The following is a 10,958-nucleotide window of genomic DNA, read 5'->3' on the forward strand; positions in this document are numbered from 1 at the left end:
ATGGCAAAACTCAAATGTTCAGTGTGTAGAGGTGATGGGGAGCCCGGAAAGTAAAAGGGTGGCAATCAGAGGTGCTTTTGGAAAAGGGCCTCTGGTGGCTGTGTGAAGCAAGGACAGGCAGGCCTGGTGTAGAGAGAAATGCAGAGGTGTTACCAGAGTCCTAAGCTTGGGCCTCACTTATCCCAAAAGCCAAATGGGAAAAGGAATGGTGGAAAGCAGGAAAGGGACTCTCATCAATGTGACCATATTGGGAAGACCAATGAAACCAAGCACCTCAGCCCATCTTGGGGTGTTGACATGAACTTTAGGTTTAAATACAGGAAGTACTGAGGCAGGGGTGAGAGGTGAGCATAATTAAGCAGTCTCGGTCAAACTGTGTTCTGGTGGATCAGTATCTCAGTTCTGGTTCTGTGAGGTGACTCCGGAAAAGTCCTTTATTAATTGAGGGGGCAATCTTCATCTGCGTCACAGAATTCTTATCCATCAGACTTTTGTTTCTGGAAGGAGGACATTCAGTTCCCATGAAACAATTGCTCCTAATTGCTGGGGACAGTTTCATCATACAGCGATCTGCCTGGGAGGCTCTGCTGTTTCTGGAAGGTGTAGGGCAATGATTGGAGACTTCTAGGCTCCATTCTAGGAATCTGGAACAGATTATTGTAAAAGCTGTCCAAGATTTTTGATGTCGCTTAAAATCTTGAAAATACCCTGGTTTTCCTTATTTTGATGTCTTCGGCCTCGATAGGGGGAGGATTATTAGCTTTGGATGAACATTCCTTAAATATTTACATGCCTATATACAGAGCTGAGCAGGGATGAGACCCAAAGCTTAAGGCAATAAAGGAAACATACAAAATGAAGGCAGAAATGCCAAGTTTTATGCTGTTTTCAGTTACCCACTGAGCATCTGCATGCCCAAGTAAAAAGTGAGTGCTTTTAGCAAAAGCAGCTTTTAATTCTCATTATAAAGTCATGGGTCTAAGAAGTAGCTGTGGGTAGGAGGAGAGGATACATTTCAGGGCCATTACAGGGGATTAAGCTGACTGGACAAGGGCCTAACTATATGTGGGGGAGGGCAAGAGAGGGTGAGGGTGTGCCTTTGGCAGTGGGATGTGGAGGAAAGTCCTGAGCAGAGAGAGGCAGGGAAATCAGGATGGAGTGGTCTGGACAGCGCTCAGGAGAGATGCTTTATTCTGGTGGGGACAAGCTGGATCAAAGGTTGTGGGTTTCCCATGGGGAGATGGAGGGTCTGGGGCTAGAGAAAGCTCCAATTTAGCAATGGTTGCGGTAACTACGGGGAGATTGAAACCACGCTGGGGTGGGGGGCACCAAGGAGGGACCTAGAATAATTCTTACATCAAAGGGAGTGTTTCTCTAGATCTGTGTGATAGCCACCACCCACCCTTGACTACTAAGTGCCTGGAATGTGTCTATTTTAGATTGAGGAATGCTGCACTACCAGATTTTGAAGATAGGACAAAAAAAAAAAGGAATGTAAATTATTTCATTATTTTTTTAAATATTGGTCACAAATTGAAATGTGAGTTCTTTAGATATATCGGGCTAAATAAACATACAAAAGAAATTTTACTTTTTTTATTTTTGAAAAATATATCTACTAGAAAATTTAAAATGACATACGTGGCTTGCCTCATATTTCTATATGACAATACTGTTCTAGAACCTGAGTTTCAGGGCCAGGATGTAGCTCAGTGGCAAAGCTTTTGTCTCACATACATGAAACCCTGGGTTAGACCCCCAGTTCCAAAAGGAAAAGACACACACACACACACACACACACACACAAAAAAAATACCCACCCCACCTCCCCAAACCCCACAAACCCCCAAAAGGATGTGGAATAAGTGTTGTGGAACAATGTGGGGTGAGAGTTCCATGTTTGCAAGATACCGTGTTCTACGTGGGAGCCGGCTTCTGTAGGCAGGACTACTCAAGGCAGGCACCATGTCTCAAACTGAATTGCTCTTAGACAAGTCCCCTTCTGCTTGGACTTCCTGCGAGACGAAGGTTCTGCAAAACCCGTTGGGAGAGATGGTGTTTTAAAGGAAGAGTGGTAAACCTGACAGATGGCTAGGAGGTCAGATAGCAAGGACAACAGGATAGAGTCAGAGTGGCCATAGAACCAGAAGGAGGGATGGATAGTCAGAGAGGGCCTGGAGCTGCAGAGGAGTGAGAAAAGGCGAGAGACCACAGTAGGCCCCTCTGACCAGGCTTGACTGCCTTGGCAGAGCTTATTCCATACACTTTAGGCGGTATCTGAAGCGCACGTCGTGCCTGGGCTGTAAGGTGCCAAAGCCCCAGCGCTGTGGGTCCATAGGGGGCACAGGTGTATCAGGGTCCATCAGCTCCAGGTCAAAATATGTAACCATGATCAAAATAAAGAGTTTCATTTCACTGAGGGCAAAAAACCTACCAGGGCAGATGGAGACGCCTGAGCCCCAAGGCATGTTGTAGTGGTGGATCTTCTTGCCCTCCTTATAGAAGTGCATTTTTCTGCTGCCATTGGGGTTCAGGAATCGATCATACTTGAAGGTAGTGGGGTTGGGGTGGATGTCAGGGTCCATGTGCACTGAGAGGTAGGGGAAGAGAGCCACTTTATCTCCATGACGGAGCAGGTACTCTTGTCCATTGGCCATCTTCAAGATATAGTCCTTCTGTATTGCCCTGAGGAGGGTGGGTGAAGCTGCCAGCCTCAGGGTCTCCTCCATTACGCTGTTCAGCACTGGGGTGTGTTGTAAGGCGCTCAGTTTGAAGGTGAAGAACTGGGTGGCTTCCAGCCTGGCTTCACCTAGGACTTCAGTGGCCTCCTTCCTCACAGCCTGCATGGCTTCTGGGTGCTTCAGGAGGAACAAGAGAGCCCAGAAAGAGGTTGGCCCTGTGTTCCCTTGGGAAGCCCAGAGCATCATGAAATTGAACTTGTCCTGCATAGCTGGGGCCACTCCCTGCTCCCTCAGAAACTGAAGCATGTAGCATAACCAGCCGCTCACGCCATGCTTCTCCAGGTTGTGTTCCACAGAGAGTGTCTTGTGAAAGAGACGCTGGAGCTGGCCCACTTCTAGCCACTCCCGGGGACTCAGCAGGGAGTAGACAAACCTTGGAAAAAGAAGATCAAACCTGCGGAAATTCATGAATAGCTCTTCTGCCTGTAGCAGGTCCTGTGCCACGTTCTTTGTATAGCCAAACAAGCTCAGGTAACCAGCCTTGAACAAGGTATTGTAGCAGAACTGGAAGAGACCATCCTCATGCCAGAAACTGGCATCCAGACTCCAGCCTTTGGGCCCCAACATTATCAAGGACAGGCTGTTCAGCATGACCTTATTGAGATCCTCCAAGCCATCTCCCATCAGATGCTTGCTACTGGCTGAATGTACCATCTGGTGGTCCCCCTCTGTAGATTGGTATCCAAATACCTTTCGTACCAGTTCTTGCGCATACTGCACAAAATCTAGTGTTCTCTGAGTGTCCTTGATGATGGGGCCAAAGGAGAGGGGATCCATTACAAAGGTGAAGTACTGGCCCCCTAGCTGCACTGTGAAAACATCCCCATGCTTGGCCCGCATTCCCTTTAAGAATTCAAACATATTCTTCCGGAAAGCTATGGCATGGCCCAGCCAGGGCACGGAGCCCTTGTCTAGAGGAGGTTCCTGGGGCTTGCGTCGTCGGAGTAGCCCTGGAAGACACAGGTATCCCACAAGGATCACCAGCAAGGCTCCCAGCACTTGACCCCAGAGTACCATGGCTATGCTCCTGCAGGCTAAGCTCTGGTGTTCTCTGGATGCCAGAAGAGTTTTGTGAAGCTTTGACAGGTCGGTAATGCAAAGGTCTGTCCACCTGAACCTTGCTCTGTGGATGAAAATTGTGGTAAATAACCCTAGTGAGCTAGCACCTGGGAGAAATATATACTCCTGATTTAACACGTGACTGAGCCTGATCAGGTGAGAGCAGGAGGAGGTGCCCAGAAGGAAGGTCAGAGAGAAACCTCTAGTTATGGTCACAGCCTGCTTACCAGCTGCATTCTTTGCTGTGAGCTGGCACTTCATCTCTAAGCCTGGCTCGAGTCTACTCCTACCTCTATGACCTATTGACAGCTCATGTTGTGTTAGTCATCTTTTTGTTACTGTAATCAAAATAACTGCCAAGAACAACTTAGAGGAGGAAAAGTTTATTTTGGGTTCATGGTTTCAGAGGTTCAATTCACGTCAGCCTGCTCCATCGCTTTGGACAGAAGGTGAGGCGAAGCACAGTGGTGGAAGGGCATGGTGGAGGAAAGCTGCTCAGCTCATGGGAGCTCAAAAGCAGAGAAAGAAAATGAAGTATGAGGGACCAAATATAAACCTCAAAGGTATGCCTCCAATGGCCTACTTCCTACATCCTACCTGCTTACAGTGGTAAGTATAGTAATACTCAACATAGTAATCTTTTCACAATTATTAATCAAATGGGTTTATCCACGGATTAGGTAGTACAGCTCTCTCAATCTAATCATTTGGCATCTCACCAATCCAGCATTATCTCATACATTAGCTGCCAGGGAATAGTCAGATCCAAACCATAATACAAATCTTTATTTACTCACATATTCATTTGCTAGCTCATTCACTCAGCAGATGTGCACCAAGCATTTACAAATTTTCATATGCACCCCTTTTTCATTCTTAACAGCTTGACTAATGCTCCCCTTCCTAGTTGGTTAGGTTACTTAACCTCACTGTGCCTCCATTCCTTCATCTGTGAAATGGGTACAGGGAAAAAGAGATACCACATGGAAAAGACTTAGAATAGTCCCAGGCTCAGGTTAGTATTCCATACATGTTAGTTCATATATTGAAACCTCTTCTCATATCTCTACCCCCTCCCCTGGCCCCCAGGGCCACTTTGTATTTATTGCTTCATCTTTCCCCTAGTCTGTCTGCCATTCTGGCCTCAAAGATCTTTTCTGGGGGTGGGTGGAGCCTTGTGGGAATCATGTTTGATATTTGCTTCTAGCTGCGTACACAGTCCAAGGCCAGGGAAGAATCAATGTATGTCTTTCCATGGTGACTTTTGCTATTCTAACCCTGAGGAAAAAAGCAGCAATGCTGGGCTTTAGACCCTAGAAAAGCTGAGCAGGTGGAGGGGGGTACTGACTTCATTTGGAAGATACTGTGAGTGAATTTCATCTGAGGGGCTCACCGAACTTTCTAGACTGAGGATCCTTCAAGCAGAAGCTCAGCCCTTAGTCTCTGAGCCTCTCACCTGGAGCCCTCCCTCCCGTTGGCTCAGCTGCCTTTTCTGTGCACTTCTCTAACAAAAAGTCAGAATACCAGAATTACGAGATGTCAAAGCCAATGGGGACCTCAACCAATAGCTTCCTTTTACCCCGAGGCTCTAGGTTCAAGTGCAGCAGGGACTTTCTCTGATAGCTGCTCTTGGCCTGTTGACCAGGGGTCTTCCAAGGGGTGTCAGGCCAGTTCCTGCCAGCAGGCTCACTGAAGAGAAAGCATGACATTGACATCAAGGCTTTAGTCAAGCAGCCTAGCCCACTGGTGCAATTGATGTGGTTCAATCAGTTCTGAAAACCTCTAAATTATTCTTTAACTTCTTCACCTGCAAACAGGAGCTCTGGCTCCTCAGACAAACATCAGTCCTTATGCCTTCCTGATTGAGAGCTTCCTTGCTGGTGTGGTTCTTCTTGGCAGAGAGCAGGAACCATCCACACTCTGCCTCCAGAAAGCCTGCTCAGACTGCAGCTATAGCAAGTACTTAGCACCATCACTTCTTAGCTTTAGAATTCACAGTCAGAAACCTTGGGCCAAATCCAGCGAGCTGAAATGCATCCCCTGGCTTTTAACAGGTGAAACGCTATTTTACATTTATTCTTACCTTCGTTCATTCATTCTTGCTCATGTCCACTTGTTCCCTCCTTTCTGGAGTAGCCCTATCCATCCACTCAATAGGTATTTACTGGTCACTTACTGGCAGAAACTTAGCTAAAAGCTGAAAATATAGCCATGATGAGAGAGACAGTCCCTGCACTTTTGGAGTTTATGGTCTAATAGAGGGAGAAAGATATTAAATCATTGCTCAAATTAAATAATTGTGTTAAATGCTGCACGAAGGGTGGTGAGGAGTCAGGAAGTCCACGTGGATCAAGTGGTGACCAAGCACAGTGCTGGAGGGCTAGGAGACCAAGTCCACGTGTGCTGTGAGTGGCAGTGGTGATGGGAGGGGTGGTGCTGCTCAAGGGACACTGACAGGTTTATCCCAGGGTGCAGGAGCACTGCCCTCTGGGGCACTGTGGCTGCAAAGCTCAGAACAGGAGTGAGTCTCTCGCAGGGTCTTGTCCGGCAGGCATAGAGGGGATTCTGTCTTTGACACACCATGCGACAATGATTCCTGTAATGCCAGCCGGTCCAGCCACCTTTCTGAAGGGTAGTGAATGCTGGCTCTTCCTCCAGCAGAACCTGGCCTGTTCCTGGGAAATCTGCCCACGGGCTGTCAGCCTGCCAGCCCTGGGAGGGTTGGGCACTAGCGATCCCCAGCTCCGCGGGAGGTTAAGGGCGGAGCTACGCGGGTGGGCGGAGCCCAGGAGGAACCACCCACACGCAAGCCGAGGGGGCCTCTAGGTGTGCTAAAGGGGGCGCGAGCTGAGGGTAGGAAGGTGGGTGATGCATTTCCGGCTCTGAAGACCTCCGCGACAGCAGGCCTGGACAGGTGCTGGGGTCCTGTCAGTGCCAGAGGCGACCTGACCGCTGGTCTGCAGTCTTTGCGCCCCAGGCGAGGTGTATCTGTCAGGCGCGGAGCCAGCCGGGAGGGGATTGGTCCGGGGCTGGGGAAGGGCGCGCGGAGGGGACTGATTCCTCCCCTCCACGGTGGCTGCTCTCTGCGCGCCCTCAGCCAGGTCATCTCTTCAGTCCACAGCCCCGGGAGTTTTCATCGCCCAAGGTCCGCGGGAGCGTCTTTTTGGCTGTCCTGCTGCATGTTTTGAGTGCTCGGTTCTTGCTCACTCATTGGCTCATTCCGTGGTGGGCAGGAGGGTGGACTGGGTTCTCTAGACTGGGCCCAAGTGGGTCTCTGGTCCCGTCTGATCCCGTCTTTTAAGTTGCATATATGGTCCAGAATTCTGAGAATCGACCGAGGATTCTCTTAACAGGCTCTGGTTCCTATATTGGAACTCTTTGCTGAAGGCTTCTGCTCTCTCCTTAGTCCTTTTTGTGCCTTTTTCCAACTCTGGAATATATTAACTGTTCCCCAATGTGTGCCACCTTCTGCTCACTGCTTTACCCCTCATCCCATCCCTGGAGTAATACTGTTGAATTGGAGATGCAGAGGAGAAATCATTTCACCCTGCCTTTAGATCAGATAATGTGCATTTTCTTTTTATGGCTCCTTTTCCTTTCTAGCTTTTCATGTTCCTCGCCCCCCACTCCACTCTCGCTCACGAAAAAAAAAAAAAAGAAAACCCCTTCATGGCAGCTAGGTTCTTGACAGCCTTGCTCAAGGCTAACTATATCTATTCGTAGCCTGCCTCACATATACCAGGCGGCAGTGAAGTCAATGTAGGACATAAACGACAAACTTGGTTTCTTCCCTCAGCTCTCACTGATCCATGACATGACTTGGACCATTTCATTTGATCTCTTTGGGCCTTGCTAATCTGATGTGGCACAATAGGAGACTGAATTTGAGATACTTGTTAGTAAAATACTATTACAAAGGTGTCAGGTTGAGTATTCAATAAGAGGCTAAGAGATATGAGAGTATATAGTGGGAGAGGATGGAGGGATAGGGTTCATGGTTCTATGAGCACCATCCCCACTGCCACCAAAACCTCCCCATTCTTATTTTGAGAACTGATCATGACCTAGGCATTATGTTAAATGTTTTACACATATTAGGGCATTTAATCTTCATATTAACCCTTGGCAGGGAGTACCCAAGACTATCCTCACAATCCATTCCCTAGAAGAATTCATGGGACTCAGCATGTGTATATTCATGACTTAGGATTTATTCCAGTTGTATAGTAAGGACACATATCCAGATGATAAGGGGAAAAGAAACAAACCGAGTGTAGGAATCCATGTGAAGGCTTTCTAATGCTTTCTCCCTCCCATTATGATCACACAGTGCTCACTCCTAGCAATGAGAATGCAGCAACATGTATGTCACATCTGTAGCCAGGGAAGTTTGTGAGAGAGTCAGTGCCCAAGGACCCTCTGCCTAGCACCTACCCAAATTCCAGACTCTAGGAGGAAAGTAGGTGTTCAGGATGGACCATATTGTTTATGTAAATAGTCTAGGCATAATGAACTAACACTATGGTTCAGTGTAGGTGTATTTTAAGTGGAGTTAGATGAACACAGGTTGTCTGGGAAGGATAATTTTAGGAGCATGTTGGAAGATCCCAGGGTTACATTAAAGAAGTTGGCAGAGGGAAAAGCACCAGGAATCTGCTCATCTAAACAACAATTATATTGGTAGAACTGTTAGAGGTGACTTGTTTTGAATTCTAGAGTCTATTTGGATGCTTGCTGCTTCCAGAGGGAAGTTTGACTGGTACTATGCTGTGGTAGTACCAGTTGATTTCAGTTGATTTTAGCCTTTTGCCTGGTAGCAGCTACCCACCCCCCAAATCTCATAGCAGACAGCTGCAGCCTGTTTCTGACGTGGCTTGCTGGAGCCAGGGTACACTGGGGCCAGAACCTGTCCTCCAAATATCAGGATTCTGTGTTGTAATTGCTGGTAGCTGTTCCTGATCAATAAAATGTAAGCACAGAAGCTGGCTACCATTGTTTGGAAGCAGTTTCCAGAACACTTAAAGCAGCTGTTCGTGTGTGTGTGTGTGTGTGTGTGTGTGTGTGTGTGTATGTGTGTGTGTGTGTGTGTGTTTAATTAAAATCCAATTTTGTACATGGGGCTGGTTGGAAAGCCATTATGCATACCCAGGGAGAGACTCGGGTTCAAAAAAGACCTGAGAAAACCTTAAACTTTTACTTAAGTCTGTTTCCTAGCAGAGAGATACCCTAAATAACTTAAAAAAATTTAAACTCTGAGATAAGCAGGGAGGATATGGTTTCCAGAATTATTCCAGTATAAGATTCAAGTGTCCAGTTTCAAAAATCACAACAAAAATTAACAAAAGCTTATGAAGAAACAGGAAATACAAGCCATTCAAAGAAACAAGATAAATCAATAACAATAAAAAATAACCAGAGTAAACACAAAAATTGGACTAAATAGACAAAGATTTTTAAACAACTGTCTTAAAGATACTCAAAGGGCTAAAAGAAAACATGGAAAGAAAGGGAAATGATATATGAACAAAATCAGAATATCAATAAGGAGATAGAAATTATAAAAAAGTAATCAAAAAATTCTGGAGCTAAAAATAAATTCATAACTGAAACGGAAAATACACTAGAGAGAGTTAAAAATGGATTTGAGCAAGCAGAAAAAAATTCAACAAATTTAAAGATAGGACAACTGAAATTATTGAATCATTAAAAAGAGTGAAGAGTGAACAAAGCCTAAGAGACTTACAGAATGGCATCAAGCACACCAACATGTACATATAATGGGAATCCTAGAAAGAGGAGAGAGAGGCAGAAAATCAGGGAAGGGTTGAAAGAAAGAATATTGGAGGAAATTTATGTCTGAAAACTTCTCAAATTTGATGAAATAAATGAATACAAATCCAAGATCCTCAGCAAACTCCAAATACAATAAACTCAGATTCACATTGAAATACATTATTATCAAGTGGTTGAAAGTCAAAGACAGAGAAATGTGAAAGTAGTAAGAGAGAAGTCCCTTGTCACATGCATGAAGTCCTAGATAAGGTCATCATCTGATATCTCCAGAAAGCATGGAAGCCAGAAGGCAGTGGGTTGATATATTGGCTGGGGGTGGGTGGGTGGGCAGAGTTAGAGAAGAAAGAGGAGGAGGAGGTGAAGGAAGGATGGAAAAGAGGGAGGGAGGGAAAAGAAAAGAAAGTAAGTCTATTTGGCAAAACTGTCCTTCAAAAATAAGGGAGAAGTTAAGGCATTCCCAGATAAATAAAAGATGATGTAGGTTGTTACCCACTAGACATATCCTACAAGAAATGCTACAGGGAGTCCTTCAGGTTGGAATAAAAGTTAACTGGATAGTAACTCAAAGTTGTATGAAGACATAAAATCTTTGTGAAAGGTAAGTACATGGACAATAGGCAATAATAAGACCTAGTATTATAATCTTGATTTGTAACCACTTTAAATTTTCTAAATGACTTAAAAGACAAATACATACCCCTTCAAATCCAATAGGAAGGCTACTATTTAAAAATATATAGAAAATAACCAGTGATAAGATATGGAGAAATTGGAAGGTTTGTGCTTTGCTAGTGAGAATGTAAAATGCAGCATGCATGGAAAATGTTATGGATAAAAAATTAAACAGAATTACCACATGATCCTGCAATTTATCTTCTAGATATACACCCCAAAGAAGTGACGTAAGGTATTTGTACACTTATGTTCACAGCAGCATTATTTCCAACAGCCAATAGGTGGAAGCAACTCAAGTGGCCATTGCCAGATGAATGGATAGATAATATGTAGTATTGTACATACAATGGAATATTATTTGGCCTTCAAAATGGAGGACATTTATGGGGCTGGGGATGTGGCTCAAGCGGTAGCGCGCTCGCCTGGCATGCGTGCGGCCCGGGTTCGATCCTCAGCACCACATACAAACAAAGATGTTGTGTCTGCCGAGAACTAAAAAATAAATATTAAAAATTCTCTCTCTCTCCTCTCTCTCTCCTCTCTCACTCTCTCTTAAAAAAAAATGAAGGATATTTTAGGCTGGGGTTGTAGCTCAGTGGCAGAGCACTTGCCTCACACATTTCATCCTCAGCACCACATAAAAATGAATAAACAAAGATATTGTGTCCATGTATAACTTAAAAATATTGT

The 10,958-nt window shown here is 45.4% G+C and overlaps 1 protein-coding gene across 2 annotated transcripts; it reads right to left on the bottom strand.

Moving 5' to 3' along the window:
- Nucleotides 1-1,865: 1,865 nt before the first annotated feature.
- Cyp8b1 (cytochrome P450 family 8 subfamily B member 1) lies at nt 1,866-3,863 on the bottom strand. 2 transcript variants are annotated; one of them, XM_026408101.1, is made up of 2 exons: nt 2,435-3,863; nt 1,866-2,031 (listed from the first exon to the last, which is right to left on the bottom strand). In XM_026408101.1, the coding sequence occupies exons 1-2, from the start codon at nt 3,756-3,758 to the stop codon at nt 1,952-1,954; spliced, it is 1,404 nt and encodes a 467-aa protein (XP_026263886.1). In that variant the 5' UTR covers nt 3,759-3,863; the 3' UTR covers nt 1,866-1,951. The 2 variants fall into 2 exon arrangements, with proteins under 2 accessions (XP_026263886.1, XP_026263885.1); XM_026408100.1 differs by having other exon boundaries at nt 1,866-3,863.
- Between the last annotated feature and the right edge of the window lie 7,095 nt (nt 3,864-10,958).

This window comes from Urocitellus parryii, chromosome 3, assembly GCF_045843805.1.
Source record: "Urocitellus parryii isolate mUroPar1 chromosome 3, mUroPar1.hap1, whole genome shotgun sequence".
NCBI lineage: Eukaryota > Metazoa > Chordata > Mammalia > Rodentia > Sciuridae > Urocitellus > Urocitellus parryii.

Bases quoted from the DNA above. Each gene is read 5' to 3' on its own strand.
- Cyp8b1 (XM_026408100.1), bottom strand. From the start codon at position 3,758: ATGGTACTCTGGGGTCAAGTGCTGGGAGCCTTGCTGGTGATCCTTGTG.